General features: G+C 45.6%; 1 protein-coding gene across 4 annotated transcripts in view; it reads left to right on the forward strand.

The window, feature by feature from the left end:
- The first annotated feature begins 10246 nt into the window (after window positions 1-10246).
- Window positions 10247-18715, forward strand: part of FANCI (FA complementation group I) — a 78716-nt gene continuing 70247 nt past the window's right edge. The window contains exons 1-2 of one of the 4 annotated variants that reach the window (XM_026510451.4): window positions 10247-10546; window positions 14200-14302. In XM_026510451.4, coding sequence (XP_026366236.2) covers window positions 14219-14302 — 84 coding nt within the window. In that variant the 5' untranslated portion in view covers window positions 10247-10546; window positions 14200-14218. The other 3 variants (XM_048220742.2, XM_057303682.1, XM_048220741.2) reach the window with 3 other exon arrangements.

Consider the following 18715-nt stretch of genomic DNA (forward strand, 5'->3'; position numbering starts at 1 on the left):
GCTGCCTCTGGAAGGCTCAGAGTCCTCAGAAAAATAAGGGTCTCGCTTCTGTCCTGGCCTCTCCAGGCGGCCTCCTCCCTAGGACAGGAAGTCAAGGGGGCATAGTCTGGACAGACCGTCCTCTTACTGTCTCAGAACAGCAGATCTCAAACTTCTGAGTGCATAAGAATCACCTGAGGAATCTGGTAGAAATGCAGGTGCCTGGGCCCTGCACCCCGTGATTCTGACTCAAGAGTCCGAGCTGGGGCCCGGGAATCTGCATTTTAAAGCAGCACCCTCCCCCATGGCCCTGAAGAAAATGATCCTTGGGCTGCAATCAGGAAAGACTTCTTTGAGAAGGAATATACACAAAAATACCGCAAACCTTAGATCTTAAGATGAGTTGGTCCAGCCAGGGAAAAACCTGGCTTCGGCCTCCATTCTGAAGTTACACGGTCACTGCAGAGTAAGGCAATCCCTCCTCCTGTCTGTGGCCCTCCATCTCCAGCCCAAAGAGGGATCTCAGAAACTTCCCAGCCTAGTGGATGGCCCGTTCTCCGGTGCATTCATTCTCAGGAGGGGTGATGACTAGTTACATAACCAGAATACTGGGTGTGTGTTCTGTGCTCTGTGATGCACTGAGTAATTTCAAATCCATCTCTCAGAGCCAGAGCTGGCATTAGTCTTCCCATCTTACATGGGAAGAAGCAGACCCCCGGGGAGAGTAAGTGGCTTGTCCACTGTCACACAACCAGAAACAGCCAGGGATCAGGTCTTGAGCCCAAGCTGTGACTTCCCATGAGCACCGGGACCCAGCCTCTTGTGGCAAAAGTTGGACCTGGGTTCAAATTCTGTCTCTTCCACCTGCAAGCTATGTAATTTAACCTGAGTCTTGGTTGTCCCCTGTAAAAGTGAGGTGGGGGGAGGGTAATGAAGGTTAAATTAAATGACGTGCACAGAGGCAATGCTTGGCCACCAGAAAAAATCTCATCCATTGCCCACATGACAACCTGCTCAACCCACTGAGTATTTTTGGAGACAGCTCTCCCGTGTCCAGATATTTTTCCTCTCCCACCTAAACATCCCCAGTGCCTTTAAAAGAGCCATCTGTCACCTGGGACTTGAGCCATCGCTTTGACAGCTAGAGCCAAGACCTCTCCAGGTAAGCTCCCTAGGAGTTACAGAAAACCCTTTAGGGTCAGAGAAACCTGGGTTTGAACCGAGAGTTGTCATTTACCACCCGCATGACCTTAGGCAAGTTATTTAACCATTCTTAGCCTCAGTTTCCCCATCTGCAAATTGGGAATAATCACTGTACCTACCGAAGAGAGTTGTAGTGAAGAGCCTGTCATTTCTGTAAGGTACCTAGCCCAGTGTTTTGCTCTAAACCGTGATTTCCCTTCCCTCTCCTAGCATCATACTGATCATCGCCCTAGTATGCCCAGAGAGACAGGGAGGATCCCAGGGAATATCTGAGGATCTCCTAATTCCCTGCCTCTCCCACTCCCCAGCCCCAGCCAGGGCAGGGAGCCCACCAGCAGGAACCAAATCTAAGCTTTCTCCCTGGCAGGTAGACTTCCAACTGTGTGGACACAGAGACAGACTGAAATACTGGTGTGGCCTCCCTCACTTGGGTTTTGCTGGAACAGGAATGGAGAGGCTGATAGAACTGAGCTTAGACAGGAGAGATAGTGGCTGGACACCCCCAGCCAGTTAAGTGGATCATTGGGACAAGATCCTAGAACCTCAAAAGAGAGGGTTAAAATCAGTACAGCAATTTTTTAAAAAATATGCCCAATCTAATTAATTTTGAGTTTTTTAAAATCCTGATTTATGAACCGTATACAATGAAAAAACATTCACCCCCATTCCATGGAGAGGCTGTTCCCTGCCATCTAGGGTTGCCTGATAAAATACAGAATGCCCAATTCTGCGTCCATTTCAGACGAACAACTAGGCTTTTGAAGCATAAGTATGTCCCATGCAATATTTGGGACATACTTACACTCAAAAAGTCTTTGTTGTTCATCTGAAATTCACATTTAACTGGGTGTCCTTATTTTTATTTGCTAAATCTGCCATCAGGTTGATCTAGCAGCACCTGGGGAATGGCCAGTTGGTTTCAGTTTTACGGGGAGACCTGTTTTACAGGCAGCCAGGGATGAGGTCTCCCCACCCTGACTCCTCACCCCAGTCCTGGGCTCCCTGGCCCAGCCAGACCCCTGCTGCTGACTTACCTACCAGCTTCTCCTTAGGGGTACCTGGTGCCTGCGTCCTCCTCCTCCTCCTCGGGGAGCCTGGAGGTTGCCTCCACTGGGGGCGTGGTCCAGTCAGCAGGCTGGGATTAGTGTGTCACAAGGAACTTCTCAAGGCCCACAATTTCCGTTAAATCAGGCTTACAGGGAGGCCCAGATTGGGGCAAGTGAAGCACCAGGGGGGAGAGGGGATTGGCCTGGGCCTGGCTGCAGCCACCTCAAAGCCCTCTTTTGTGTGCTTCTGCTCCCGAGTTCCTGCTCAGCCATGTGGAAGCTGGGCAGTGGGGGTGGGATCAGGGCCAGCCCCATTCCCTCCTCCTTGCTCTCTCTCTCATTGCAGGGGGTTCTGAGAAAGCACATCCCAGAGTAAGACCTGCAAGAGATGGAGGGAAATTTTAAATGTGATTGTGGGTGCAGTAGCAGGCGTGACAGATCCAGGCCTGTCACTCTCCCGTGGGTGTGGCAGATGTCACCTCCGCCATGAGCAGGCCCGTTGGTTAAGGCAGAGCGGGAAGAGGGCAAGACAGGCTGAGCCGCCTTCTAGGCAGTATGGCCGAGTGGTAGGAGCCTGCTTTGGAATGAGGCTGCCCACTTTGAAATCCTACTCCAGCATCTCCTAGCTGTGAGAATTAACTTCACCACTCCGATTCAGTGTCCTCCTCCGAGAAGTTGGGATAACTAGAGGACAGGCTCGTGGCTTTAGTGAGGATGAAAGTGCTTAGCTCAGTGCCCGACACTTAGTAAATGTCAATGAGCAGTAAATGCTGGCAGTTACTCCAAATACACAGTCAGTACACATCTGGGTGGAGGGACCCACATTATCCAACCCTCTGTAAGACAAGAAATCCCCCTGCTGTCCCTCGGCAGGTGGCTTCCCAGTCTCTGCTTTGGTATTTCACTGCTGAGGGGGCGGTGGAGGGGGGAGCACGGGATGATTTCTTTAGAATATTCTTTCCCTGGGATTCCAAGGGCAGGGAGCTCCCTGTTTTTACTGCTGAGCGATCCTCCTTATTTTAAAACTCATCCTTGGTCTGACCCCCGAACAGCCTTCTATAATGTCACCCTCGGTCCTGATTTTGCCTCCTGGGGGTGTCTGGGACAGGGTCCTGTGCACAGGACATTCTCCAGAATCCATCCCCAGAAATGCTTTTCGGCTTTCCCCAGAAATAGCTCTTGGTTCTCAACCCATTCCTATTCGGGTAGGTTTGGGAGCCCTTCACCTTCCTATGCCCTCTCCAGACATCCTGGGGCTTATGAGAGTGTCACGGAAGGGCAGTCCGTGGGAGCAGTGCCTGACCTCCACTTGTCTCTTTATATCCCTTCCTCTAGAGCAAACTGCAATGCCTGGGCTTGGATCTTGGGGTGCAGCTAAGTAACCTTAATCACTTTCCTTCTGACAGCCCCTCCCCTGGGCTCCTGCTCAGGCTGCTGTCTGACTTTGTTTCCTCCCAAGTCCTCCCTGGAGCTGGAGAACCCCTCATTTCTATCATTCTGCTCCCTGGGGGTCTCGTCCCGCACTGTCCAATACAGAAGCCGCTAGCCCCACGTAGCTTTTTAGCACCTGAAATGGGAATAATGGCACCAAAGAACTGAATTGTAACTTTAACAAACTTAACTTTATTTTTTATTTTTTTTTTAAGATTTTATTTATTTATTTGACAGAGATAGAGACAGCCAGCGAGAGAGGGAACACAAGCAGGGGGAATAGGAGAGGAAGAAGCAGACTCATAGCGGAGGAGCCTGATGTGGGGCTCGATCCCACAACGCCGGGATCACGCCCTGAGCCGAAGGCAGACGCTTAACCGCTGTGCCACCCAGGCGCCCCAACAAACTTAACTTTAAATTGAAAAGTTGGCACTAGATTCAGTTATTGGAAAACTGTGACGTATGTTTGGAATAACTTAGTGCGTGATCCTACTTTTTCAACTGTAAATTCTGCGATCAAGTATTTGGAGTCCAATGTGAGATGTGCCGGAAACATAAAATACCTACTGTATTTTGAAGACTTGAGTACAAAAAAGAGCATAAAATTTCTTCTTTTTTAATTAAATATTTTTATTTATTTATTTTAGAGAGAGAGAGCGAGAGAGAACACGTGTGCATGAGCAGGGGGAGGGGCAGAGGGAGAGGGAGCGAGAATCTCAAGCTGACTCTCCCTGCTGAGCATGGAGCCCGACAAGAGGCTTGACCTCAAGACCACCGTATCATGACCTGAGCTGAAATCAAGAGTCAGATGCTTAACCGACTCAGCCACCCAGGTGCCCCAGCATAAAATTGCTTATTAAGGATTTTTACATGACTTGGTGTTCCGAAGTGGTAGTACTTTGGATTATATCAGGTTGAAAATATATGAGTTAATTTCACTTGTTTCTTTTTCCTTTTTTTTTTTTTTTGGTTAAAATTTTCTAATTTTAATTTAATTTTAATGGCTCCCATTGTATCTCTAATGGACAGTGCTAGTCTAGACCTTGCTACTCCTTGGAGTGTGGCCTGTAGACCGAGAACATCTGCATCATCTGAGAGCCTGTTAGAAATGCAGAGTCTTAGGCTCTTCCCCAGACAGGCTGACTCAGAATCTGCAGGTTAACAAGGACCCCCCCGGCCCCCAGTGATTCCTATGCACAGAAAAGTTTGAAAACCACTGCCCTAGAGTTTCTGGCCCTCTTCCCTTCCTGCCTGTGCCCAGCACACGACCTTGCCTGACCTCTCACGATCCACCAGCGCTGAGGCTTGGTAGAGAAGTAGACTGAGGATTATTCTTGCCACCATCCTCTTCCTCTTTGGGGCAGGCCAATGGTGGCGTGGGTGGGGGTGCAGGAAGTGGAGAAAGGAGGACAGGGGAGGGAGGGGGAATCAGGCCACTATTGCTCTCAGAGGACATCCATGCTGGACACCCGTAAAATGGTGTTACAGGATGAATTGTGTTCTCCCAAATTCACATACGGGAAGTATTATCCCCCCTCAGAATGTGACTGTATTTGGAGATAAGGTCTTTAAAGGGTAAGTAAGGTAAAATGCGGCCACCAGGGTAGGTCCTAATCTACTATGACTGGTGTCCTTATGTGAAGAAGAAATTTAGACATGGACAGTTACAGAGGGAAGACGATGGGAAGACACAGGGAGAAGACAGCCATTTACGGGCCAAGGGGAGAGGCCTCGGGAGAAACCAGTCCTGCCGATGCCTTGATCTCGGAAGTCTCCAGAATTGTGAGAAAATACATTTCTGTTGTGTAAGTCACTCAGTCTGTAGTACTCTGTTGGTGGCTTTAGCAGACTAACGTAGATGTGATTTGGGACTTTTCCCCAGGTACTTCCCAGAGCGTGAGCTTCGTGGGAGATGAGGGTGGGTGGGTGAGCGCTCTGGCTCCCCTTCCAGAAGGAAGGACGGAAGGCCCAGCACAGCCTCAGTCAGAGCCCGCTGATAGAGGGCACCGCGAAGGACACTCCAGTGCACCAAGAACACTTGCGGGTTGAAGACCCAGGCAAGAGGGGTCGACACAGAGCTTTTCAGGATGTTAGCAGGCCACGAGGCCCTTTTCAGGGAGCAGAGCTGCCCATGGCATTATTTTCTGCTCACAGCCCTGCCTCTGCCCTGCCCTCCCCCCACCCCCCCCCCACCCCCAAGAGTCACGTTCCTGTCTAGCTTCTGTGCTGAACAATAGTGCCCTTGTGTGAGGGGAGATGCTGCCCTCATTGGCCCAGACACCTGTGCTGGCCCTGTTGGCAGACAACCGTGGGCTCCCCGGCTTCCTCTCCCAGGCTGGAGGCGGGCAGGGAGGGGACTCGGATTGGCTGTGCCCCCATTTTGGACTGTGACAGGGACCTTACCTGAGTATCTCATCCAGTCCTTCCAGATGTGAGGTAGAGAGGATCTTCCCCTTTTTGTTTTTTTGTTTTTGTTTTTTGGGTTTTTTTTTTTTTTAAAGATTTTATTTATTTATTTGACAGAGAGAGAGGCAGCGAGAGAGGGAACACAAGCAGGGGGAGTGGGAGAAGGAGAAGCAGGCTTCCCGCCAAGCAGGGAGCCCGATGCGGGGCTCGTTCCCAGGACCCTGGGATCATGACCTGAGCTGAAGGCAGACGCTTAACGACTGAGCCACCCAGGCGCCCCAAGGATCTTCCCCTTTTTGACGGAATAGGGAGCTGAGAGTCAGAGAGGTGGGAGGCCCTGCGCAAAGCCTCATAGTCGGTAGGGAGTGGGGTCCTGGTCACTCTAAAGCCCTCTTACCATGCAACACACAAGCGGTGCTCCCTCCTCCAGAAGTGAGAACGACACAGGTGTGACTGCTCAGGAAAGTCACACCTGCCCCCTAGCTTCTGGGGAAGGTGACACCACCTCACTTTCCTGGGGGCAAGAGTCTGGTTACTGCCATTCCCTTTTGGCCAGTAATAATTGTCCTGGCGGGGAAGGACCCTAAGGAATGCCCTGGCTTCCATCCCTCCTTTGGAAAATGGGAAAACCCGGGTGGAGGGACATTCTGTATTCCTTACAGTTACACGGTGGGAATGAGAGTGCGCTGACTCTCATGGGCAGCATGGGCTGCCCCACAAAGCTAAAAAGCGGCAGGTGACATGGAGCCATGCTCCTGCCCCAGAGAAGGGTCTGCCCTGTGACAGCGGGGGAGTGGGCAGCACCAGAGGTGAGAGCAATGAGGATAAATAAAATCTATCGGTATGCTTGCTCAAAGGTTATTTTAGGTTAGGTAAGGTTCAACAACACGAGGAAAAACAGACAGGATGTATTCCCCCCACCACCAAAAACCCCACAAAAAACCAAACAGGGACATTCTCATAATGAACCACAGTACGATGACCTAAATCACAAAAGGTACGTTGATATAATACAATTGGATAATCTGCAAACCTTTATTTAAATTCGTTAGTTAATATACAGTGTACTATGATAATCTACAAGCCTTAATCAAATATCACCAATTGTGAGGGGCCAGTTTTTAAGGATTACTGTCCACCCCCCACCCCATCTTCCAGGACTCTTGAGAAAAAGAGAGACTGAGTAGGAGAAGGGAACTAACATTTTTGTTTGTTGTTGTTTTGAACTTTTTCTTTTCTTTCTTTTTTTTTTAAGATTTATTGGTCTATTTGAGAGAGAAAGGGAGGGGCAGAGCTAAAAGGAGAGAGTGTCCCAAGTAGATTCCCCCCCTGAGTGTGGAGCCCATCACAGGGCTCGATCTCATGACCCCGAGATCAGGACCTGAGCCAAAACCAAGAGCGGGATGCTCAACCGGGTGTCCCGCCCAGGTGCCTCTGTTTTGAGCTTTTAATCTTCAAATGATTGCAAATTCACAAGAAGCTTTAAAAGTAGTAATATATTTTTAAGCCAAAATTTTGGGTTTGAAATGTAACATTCCATTGAGATAATTTAAAACCATGTTTTTCTAAGGATGAGTTCATGATTTTGTACCCATTTAATAAATAGTTATGAAGTACCCTGTGTGTCACTTTTCTAGGCACTGGGGTTACACACAGTAAGCTGTTAAACCTCTACCTCAAACCCTAGCAAGCTGGAATTTCTTGAGGGCAGACTCAGGCTGGTCCTCCTTAACAATCCTATGAGCTGCCCAGATAATAGTGTCCTTTTCTTTTCTTTTGGCTAATTATGTAACCATTTTCAAGAGTGCTAAGTATTCGTATTATTGTGAAACAGATCTCCAGAACTTGTTAATCTTGCAAAACGGAAATTCCGTATCTATTAAACAGTAATTCCCTATTTTTTTTTTCTCCTCCCCAGACCCTGGTCAAGCATGATGCTAATTGTGTTTCTATGAATTTCACTCCTTTTGATACCTCCTGTGAATGGAATCATACAGTACTTGTCTTTTTGTGACAGGCTGATTTCACTTAGCGGAATGTCCTTTGGGTTCACCCACGTTGTAGTAAGTGACAGCGTTTCCTGTCTTTTAAAGGCTGAAGATATTCCTTTGTCTGGATATACCACATTCTGTGTATCCATTCATTGTCCTGAAGATTTGGGCTGTTCCCCCCTTTTGGCTACTGTGAACAATGCTGTTGTGAACATGGGTGTACAAATATTGTGTTTGAGGCCCTGAGTTCAATTCTTCTGTATATAGACCCAAATGTGGGATTGCTGGAGGGAAATAACGCTATGAAGCGTTTCTAAGTGCTAGGCTTTTGCTACATGTTACCTTGATTATTCTCTTAAACAATGTCGCCCTTAAACCCAGGCAACTGGAGCTCTTGGGCTGGGTGGCTGCCTTATTAGCCCCCTTCCTAGGTGCTGAGCAGATCAAGAAACCTAGAGGGTGTAACCACCATGACTTCCTTCAGACCAAGCTCTGGGTACCTTCCCAAACATCCCCAAACTCGCTCCTTGGCCTATAGAGGCCCCTTCCTAGGTCCACCTTCTCCAGGGTAAGCCTGCTGGTGTGCACAACCGTAGGCCCAAAGGGTAGCCAACGGCAGCTCTAGGGCGGAGGCATGGTGTGGATCTTCAGGCAGACATATGAAGCCCCTCACACTGCAGGACCCAGTATCCTGAATGGAAGGGGCCTCCATTTGTCCTTTTTCTCTGGACTTTTGCAAATATCAGTAGTTATAATGTTATCACACAAATGGCAACTGCTGACAAGGTCTGAAGAACATTTAGTTCCACTATTGCAAACCTGTTTTTAATTGGCTTTGCTTCTAAAGTCAATGTATCACCAGCTGCCCAGGGTAGGAATCTAGTTGGTTGAAGCAGATGAATGAGATTTGTTGCTTAGTAAGGAAGCGTGCCCCAGGGTGGGAAACACTGGTTATTCATTTGAGTCTGTTCTTTTCCTTTGCGTGTGTAACACCCATTAGTGCTAGTGGAAAACACAGACGATACATTCACGCAACAAGGGGGAGGAAAGACGGTGAGCTGTCAATGCCACTGAGTAGTCACGCACATGGGCAGTTAAGTAAGTGCACCTGGAATGCACAGCTGGCGGCTCAAAACGGCAAATGAGCCTGTTGCCCCACACAACCACACAAATTTGTGGCTGTACGGCCCAGTCCCATAAGCAGCCTAGAAGGGAGGCTTTGTGGGGAGAAGATGAGATAAAGTCATCTGTGACCTTGGCAAGCTAAAGGATTCCTTTCAGGAATCATCTTCCAACTCAGCTGCTGTGTTTTAGCCAGGTATCGCAGCTCAATATTGGGCCAGAAACGAGAGAAGTGAAAGTTGCTTAGGAAGGGTCATAAGCAAGGAGCAGGCCTGGACAGCTGAGAGGTATCCCTCTATTGTAGCAGTTGTTCCTTCCAATACTGGCCAAGTAGACCCATCCCACCCCTGGGGACTGGGTGTGTGTGTTGGGGGGGGGGGTCAGGCTCCACACTGAATGCCTCTGATCTTAGCATTCCTTCACATGAAGGCCTCCTCATCACCCCCTCCCCAAAACCTGCACCTTTCCTTGCTCTCTCTGTGTCAGTTCTCTGGCAGTCTCAATCCACCCCCGCCTGTCACTCAAGCCTGGATATTCCTCAGCTCCTCCCCCATCCCCCCCAAGCCGGTGCACTGGACTTCCTAATCTCTTTCACATGCAGTCCACTCCTTTCCGCCTGACCCCACTTAAAAACCTATTTCCAGGGCAACTTATAGCCTCTAAAGGGTCCTGCCTTCAGTCCTCCCCACCCCCATCTCTGCGGCACTCATCTGCTAGAGAGATTTTTCTACAGTGTGAATGCAGTCACGTCCTTCCACTTCAGCTGTTCCACACAACCCCTGAGGTGAAAAGGACTTCCCAGACCCTGCTTTCTCACCCCAACCCCAAGTACCTTCACCTCCTGAACTAATCAAGGGCTTGTTTGCTTGCTTGTTGCTCTCAGGCCCTTTGCCCAAGCTGTTCCTTCAACCTAAAATAAGATTCTAGATCTGTCCCCCCCCCCCCATTGCTCTTTGCTCTACTGTCGGTTGTGCAATTAACATTTACTGAGCGTTTACTGCTTTGCCAGGCTACGCGCTAAATGCTGAGGTTTTGCAGGGGGGGGAGGGAACAAAAAGCTCCCTGGCCCGATGGGACTTACATCTTGGGGGTTAGTGGCACCTCCCCTAGCACGAGGAGTGGGACACCTTCATCTGCCTTGCAGGTGCTTCCAATGCAAAGACCTGTAGTTCCCTTGATCCTGCCCATCTCGCGCTCACTCTTTCCCTAACAGGAACCGATTGGTGTTAATGAGTCGACACCACGCTCCAGGGACATTCAGGCAACACTGCGCATGCTCTCTGCGGTCCCGAATGCGAGTCCATCTGCGGCGCCTCCCCGTGATAGGAGTGGAAACGTCCGAGGACTCCCGGCCGCTCTGCCTTAATGGTACACCCCATGCGCGTGCGCCCGGACAGCGGAAGTAAGCCGCGGGGGCGGGGCCTGTCGTGTCCCGTGACGGAAGTGCGGCGGCGTGCGGTTGAGCGGGCTTTTTGTAAGTTGTTGCGGCGGTGAGACCGAGGTAACGGTGGGGAGCGGGTTCGCTTGCTGACCGGCGCACGGACTCAGCGCCAGAGGGAGGGAGCGGGTCTGGGAGGACTGCTGTTGCGAGCTGGCGTTCTGGTGTCTTCACTGGCCTGTCTGCCGCCGCGTCCTTGGGTTTCCGCAGCTCCGTCCTCCCGCGCGGGCTACACTCTCCGCCCTCCTGGTAGAGTCTTCTCTCCGTCAGGGTTCAGCTCCTGCGTCTGAGATATCTAATCCCGTTTCACGTCTGGCCCGGTCACGGCCCGCCTCGCTAGCCGCCGCGCTTCCAAGTTTGTGTTTACGTGTTGCTCTCGGGGGAGCCCCGGCACCAAAACCCGGGCGTTTCCAGTCCCGGAGCCGTGCTATTCTCAGAGCCTCTGGACGAAGGAGGTGCTGCGCGCCTCGCACTCGCCTGGTAGTTCTTCGTCTCTGGTTTTTCGGCCGAATTTAGCAAATGCACCTAGTGAGATAGATTTCAGCGTGTTCCGCTTCTGGCTGCACGTCTCTCGTGGTCAGTATCCCCTTTGTGCATTTTCTCTGCCCCCCCCCCCCCCCCCGCCCAGGCCTTGACGAGGGTGGGGGTAGTAATTAAGAGCATGGGATCTTGGGGTCTGGAGCTGGTAATGAATGTAAAGGGCTAGGCCCAGGGGCTTGCCATTCATTGTAGGGAGTCTTACACTCCCTACATTACATTTTTTCAGCAAGTAGTTATTGGGCACCTATTACAAGGGAGGTACTGTGATTAAGTACTGGAGGTTCGGTGGGTAAACAAAACCAGACATGCCGCCCCCCATCCCCTCGCCCCGTCCTCATGGAGTTTTAGTCAAGTGGAAGAAACAGTCCTTAATCTAGTAATTACAAATGTCCTGTTAAAGGTGTAGTGACGGTAAGAGAAATTACTGTTGCCTCGAAAGTGTATAATAGGGGAGTATTTAGGGGCGCCTGCGTGGCTCAGTCTGTTTCTGCTCAGGTCATGATCTCGGGGTCATAAGATGGAGCCCCGGTAGGGCTCAGCGGATGGTCAGCTTGAGATACTCCCTCTCCCCCTGCTCGCTCGCTCTCTTTCTTTCTAAATAAATAAAAAATAGGGGAGTGTTTAACCTAAGCTGAGCTCCTGGGGAAGTAGATTGAGCTGAGATCTGAAGTGCTTGTAGGAATTAAAAGATTGGGGGGCAGGGGATGAAAGGAGGGGTATGTATAGAAATTCCAGACTGAAAGTCAAGTGTAAGAGCCTGTGGTAGGAGAACTTGGGGGTTGGAAGGACTGAAAGCAATTCACTGTGGCTGGAGTATATACTGATGAAGGGGATTTCGGTGCAGGCCAGACCCTGCAGGAATTTTTTATCCTGACTTCTGGATATTGGACTGACAGGAGAGCAGGGGGAAGGCTCGAAAGGTGAGGATGAAGGTGGAAGGAGTGTAAGACGGGTAATCTGGTTTGTGTTTCAAAAAGATTAGTTGCTGCCTGGGGACAAGTTAGAAAGCTTTTGTAGTAGTTCAGGTGAGAGATGGTGGTGGCTGTGGAGTGATGTGGCAGTAGTGGATCTGAGAAGTAGATTTGAGAGATGTTTAGGGGTGACGTTGCCAGGACTTGCACTGGATGTGAAGGATGAAGGTGAAATTATTAAGAATGTTGTCCAAGCTTCTGGTTTCAGTAGCTGAGTGGAGGATGGTACATTTTATGGGGATGGGAAACAAGAAGAAATACAGGAGGGGGAGCAGGTGGTCTTTGCACTAGTCTACATTTCCCTTCCGGTAATACTCCCATAGCTGCTCACTCGATCCTGCCTCCCAATAGTCTTGCGTTTCATCTCTTCCTTTCCACACCCCAGAGTCACCACCCTAACACAGACCTTTGTGTCCATCACTAAAATAGCACTCCATAACTTTCTAGTCTCTGCTCTTTGTCCTTACTCTCTCCCCAATTTAATCTAGGTGTCGCTGCCAGATCGTTTGCTCAAACACTTGTTTAGTCTGAAACAGGCAGAATCTGAATCAGGCAGATTTTCTTTTGATCCAAAAATTTTGGTTGTTATTTACAGAATAAAGTCTAAATCCCTTAATCTGGCATTTAAGATCTTGCACAGTTTAGGGGCACCTGGCTGGATCAGTTGGTAGAGCATGCGACGCTTGATCTTGGGATTGTGAGTTCGAGCCCCACCTTGCGCGTAGAGATTACTTAAAATCTTAAAAAAAAAAAAAAAAAATCTTGCACAGTTTATTCCCAGCCTATCTTTCTAGCCTTCATACTCATTGCTCCCCTCCTTGAACTTCGTACCTCTGTCCCTCATTTTCCCTAAACAGGTTTTTCAAATTCTCATATGAAAGCCTTTGTTCATAACATTCTCCTTCCCAGTAGTGTATAAAGCATCCCATCTGGTTATTTTATCTGAATTTAATCTCTAAGTTCCAATTCAAGCCCTCTGCTGGGAAGCCTTCTTGACCTCTGGGCACACATTTATTTAATTAGTCTTGTTAGCTTCTCATTTGTTTTTATACCATTTTTTTAAAATGTTCATTTTTTATTTATTTTTTATTATTTTATTCTTTTTTAAAAGATTTTATTTATTCGACAGAGATAGAGACAGCCAGCGAGAGAGGGAACACAAGCAGGGGGAGTGGGAGAGGAAGAAGCAGGCTCATAGCGGAGGAGCCTGATGTGAGGCTCGATCCCATAACGCCGGGATCACGCCCTGAGCCGAAGGCAGACGCTTAACCGCTGTGCCACCTAGGCACCCCCAAAATGTTCATTTTTTAAAGAGCGCATGAGCGCAAGCGGTGGGGGGAGGGGCAGAGGGAGAAGCAGACTCCCCGCTGAGCAAGGAGCTGATGCAGGGCTTCATCTCAGGACCCTGGAATCTTGACCTGAGCTTAACCAACTGAGCCACCCAGGCAGAGCCATTTTTATACCATTTAATTGGCACTTTGCATTTACAGTGTTGCTGATTTATTTATCAAATATTTTAAGTTTATAATACATGTTCTTGTGTATATGTTTATAATTATTTGATATACTATTATGTGGCAGCTTTGTTCTAGGCAGTGTGCTACGTAGATGTTAAAAAAATACATAAAAATGTGGGCAAAACTTTTGAAACTGCTTGCTTAGAATACAAGTTTCTAGGGGCGCCTGGGTGGCACAGCGGTAAAGCGTCTGCCTTCGGCTCAGGGCGTGATCCCGGCGTTCTGGGATCTATCCCCGCATCAGGCTCCTCTGCTGGGAGCCTGCTCTTCCTCTCCCACTCCCCCTGCTTGTGTTCCCTGTCTTGCTGCCTGTCTCTTTCTCTGTCAAATAAATAAATAAAATCTTTAAAAAAAAAAAAAAAGAATACGAGTTTCTAATATGGAAATTCCAGGAAATTCTCCAGATTATTTTGGATAAGAATCACCTACTTATACTAATGAGTGCCTACTGTGTACCTCGTCTATAATATGTATGAAATAGTTAACAGGGAAAGAAAATAATCAAGCTTGTTTACTTCTGAAAGTTTCATCCAGCTCTGACTCTTTCCCTTACAGTTCCCTGGTATGTGCAACAATGGACCAGAAAATAATATCTCTAGCAGCAGAAAAAACAGCAGATAGACTGCAGGAATTTCTTCAAACCCTGAAAGAAGATGATGTGAGTATTAGGAAGCATGTTCTGCTAAAACCAAATGTTAAGCATGATGACAAATTCCAAGGACATGTTAGAAAAATTATTCTGCCACTTCATCTACCTCCACTCTCCTTAGGAGACAAGGATTTATTTGATAATAACTCAGATGTAAAGAAATGGGGGAGAGGAAGAGAAGTAGACAAGAAATAGACAATGTTTGTCTACAACTATATAATATTTAAACATTTATGCAACTGTATGTATCTAAACAAATTAGTGTACTTTTAAGGTTCTTCAAACAATCCTATTTGAAGATGATATCCAGACTATAATTACTGATGTGAGGCATTTTGCTTATTGACACTCCTTTATTAATATTTTCCCTTAAAAAAGATAAATTTATAAGCAGTAAAATATTTTTAAGTTATTACTTGAGTCTTCTTACTCTCCTGATATACTTCCCTTTTTCCATAAGTGATCTCAGCTTATTCAGATTCCTGCATGGAAAGGAATCCCTGCTTAACATTTAACCTTAAACGTTAGTATATATGTCTGAATAAGTTAAGACTTCGAGTGTTAGGTTTTTAAAGGAATTTTTGCATGCTTGTGTTGTGGTCATTGAAGCTAAGTATAATCTAGCTTGTAATCTTTGTTAATATGTGACACTAATTGGGAATTGATGTAGGGATGGGCTATGGCTCTGTTTTTGGTTGGTTGGTTTGTTTTTAATTACGCAGGATTGCTTTTGTGGCACCTTTTTGAAGCAGCCCATTGCCTGAGTTTCAGCTGGAATCTTTCTATAGGCATTTAAGATTTGGTTAAAACCAGCTTTAATTAATGTTATTGATTTAGAATTTATATTTAGAATTTATATGCTTCCAAAAGGAGTGTGAAGAGGCTTTAAGATTATAAGTAAAACTAAGAACTAGAACAAAATTCACGATATAAATAGATGCTGTGAATTACTTCTCTGATTCTTGCTTGGTTTTTGTAAAGATGAGATGAGTTAATGCATGTAAACCATCTAATATCTGATAGATGCTGAGTAAATTTAGCAATGTTCCTTCACCAATATGGACAGTCTTCTGAACATTTCTGTTAACATTTCCCTTAAAAGTTTTATACCTTAAATTGAGCACATGTTTTCTACCACTAGAGTAAAATGGACTAACATGTCTCTTATTTCTCCGTTAATGCGGAATCAACTTGTTGGCCACAATATCATTCTATTGTCTCATTGCTTTTACAAGCAACCAAAAACCCCATTTTTGCACATGTTGATATTAGGCTATTTCCTTCATCTCTGAATTTCTGTAGTTACTTTTCAGGACTCGTATACAAAATTTTACATTTATATCTGTTAATTATCTTTTTAAATTCATTTCACTCCATCAAGATCTTTGTGTATCTTGGTTCTGTTGACCAGTGTATTAGTCATTTTTTTATCTCTTCTACAAATTTAAGTATTCCAACAATATATACATTCAGTTTATGTAATAAAATGTCCAAAGAAGATGTGCTTAAAATAAGAAAGTATAAAACACATAAAGAAGTCTGTGACAAGACAGACTGACATATCTAGCAATGGGAAAATTCACATTTGAAGATTTAGAGAGACTAGAGGAATCTAAAAGGGACTTTATATTTCACACAAATATTTAATGTGATTTTTTTAACATATTCAAATATGTCAATGAAGAAGTAGAATCCATAAAGTAAGAAGGGATAGATTTGGAAAACAATCAGAAAACTTGTAGAAATGAAAACCTTGATAGTTAACAGTAGACTAAACACTGCTAAAGAGGAAATTAGTGAAAGTAGAATACAGACCTCAGGATACCTAAACAAAGCAAAGATTGTAAAGAGATGGAAAATATGAAGAGTATTTAAAATATGTGGAGAATACTTTAATAAGAGAATATATCTTTGGGGTGCCTGGCTGACTCAGTCAGTAGAGTGTGCAACTCTTGATCTTGGGGTTGTGAGTCTGACCCCCCGCAATGAGCATAGAGATTACTTAAAAAAATCTTTAAAGAAATATATACGTGTGTGTGTTGTATATATATATTTTTCTAAACACGTAAAATGTTCACAAAAATTGATTATGTGTCCTAACTAGAGCACAAAGAAAATATTGATAGGTCCCATAAGGTAGAAATATATAAAACACCCTCTTTGATCACAACTCAGTAAAAACTAGAAATGAGAAATGAAATAAAAAATAAAAAGGTGGTTTGTTTTGTTTGAGAGAGAGCAAGAGAGAGAGAGAGAGGAGGGGCAGAGGGAGAGACAGAATCTTAAGTAGATTCCGCATGTAGTGTGGAGCCCAATGCAGGGCTTGATCCCCAATCCTGAGATCATGATCTGAGCCAAAATCAAGAGCTGACACTTAACTGACTGAGCCATCCAGGTACCCCAAAAAGGTTTTTCTACCTGGAAATAAAATACCTTCTAAACAACTTTTTGATAAAAAGGAATATACTAACCGAAATTACAAGATTTCTAAAAAATAATGAGAACACTACATATCAGTCTGTGGAATGCTTTTAAAAATCACCTAAATCAACTAAGAAGAAATAAATGAATTAAATTTTTGAAAGCAGTAAACAAAAGAAAGACATAAAGAAGAAACTAAAATAAAAGTGGAAACTAATCAAGTAGAGAATAGAAAACCAGTACATCAAATTAATACATCAAAATCTTGATTCTTTGAAAAAAATAAAACTATTATCTAATCAAGAAAGTAATGTAAACACAAATATACAAAATAAGGAATGAGAAGGGGGAAATAACCTTTTTCTAAAAGATTTTTATTTATTTGAGAGACAGCATGAGCAGGGGGAGGGGCAGAGGGAGAGGGACAAGCAGACTCCTCCCAGAGCCCAAGGTGGGGCTTGATCCCAGGACCCCGAGAGATCGTGACCTGAGCTGAAGTCAGACGTTTAACCAGTTGAGCCACCCAGGCGCCCCAGAAATAACTATTAATAAAGAGAAAATGTCAAAAATACTAAGACTACTTTGTATACATTTATTCAAATAAATTTGAAAAAGTTTAATAAAATTGATCCAATTTGAGATGGAAACCTTAACCAGACCAATTTACATAGAAGAAAAAGAGTTGAGCAGTTAATTCACACAGAAACACCAGGCCCAGATAATTTCACAGGAGACTTCTACCAAACTCTTAGAAATCAGAGATTAGAAATAGACAGTCTCAATGCTACCGCATTTTTTGACAGCATATATAACACAAAAAAATTTACATAGGGAAAACTTCTGGATGCTTTTATAAAGCATAACATTGATACCCTAAACCTGATAAAGATAGTATATAGGACACCTGGGTGGCTCAATCGGTTGGGCACCTGCCTTCGGCTCAGGTCATGATCCCAGGGTCCTGGGATCGAGTCCCTCATCGGGCTCCTTGTTCAGCGGGGAGCCTGCTTCTCCCTCCACCTGCTGCTCGCTCTCTCTCTCTGACAAATAAATAAAATCTTAAAGATAGCATAGAAAAAGAAAATCAAAGGGTATTTTCAGTTATGAACATTGATGCAAAAATCTTAAATACTAGGGAACAGATTCCAATACCAGATGAAAATATATCATGACCAAGTGGAGTTTATGCCAGAAATACAAAGTTGGTTCAGTGTTAGAAAGTATATTACTCGGGGTGCCTGGGTGGCACAGCGGTTAAGCGTCTGCCTTTGGCTCAGGGCGTGATCCCGGCGTTATGGGATCGAGCCCCACATCAGGCTCCTCCGCTATGAGCCTGCTTCTTCCTCTCCCATTCCCCCTGCTTGTGTTCCCTCTCTCACTGGCTGTCTCTATCTCTGTCAAATAAATAAAATCTTTTTTTAAAAAAGAAGTATATTACTCCAAAGACCCTGTTGATTATCTTCATAAGTTAAGAAAGCCTCTGACAAAATTCACCCATTCCTGATAAAAACTCTTTGAGAAAATAGGAGTGGGTGCCTATTTCCTTAACATGGTAAAATGTATGTATAAATCCTAAAGTCAGCATCTTAATGGGAAACCCTAGAGGCATGGTAATGAGACCACTGAGACCAGGAACCAGGCAGCATGCCTACTCTTTCCACCGTGATTTAATGTTGTCCTGGTCTGTTAGCCAATGCAGTTAAACTAGAGAAAACAATGAAAGGCATAAGAATAAGAAGAAAAGATATAAAACCATCTGTCTTTGCAGATGTCATACTAGTATACTTGGAAAACTCTAAAGAATCTGTGATCAAACCATCTACAACAAGAAGTCAGCAAGGTAGCAGAATATAGAATTATGTAAAAATCAATAGCATTTCATACACATAGTAGAAACGTTCATATAGAAAAATAGGCAAAAATAGCTAGGAAAACACTGAAATGGATCTCTGAGGAAGGACCAGCCCTACCAGTTACTGAATGTACCAAAAATCCTCTCTA

Source organism: Ursus arctos, unplaced genomic scaffold (assembly GCF_023065955.2).
Source record: "Ursus arctos isolate Adak ecotype North America unplaced genomic scaffold, UrsArc2.0 scaffold_28, whole genome shotgun sequence".
Lineage (NCBI taxonomy): Eukaryota > Metazoa > Chordata > Mammalia > Carnivora > Ursidae > Ursus > Ursus arctos.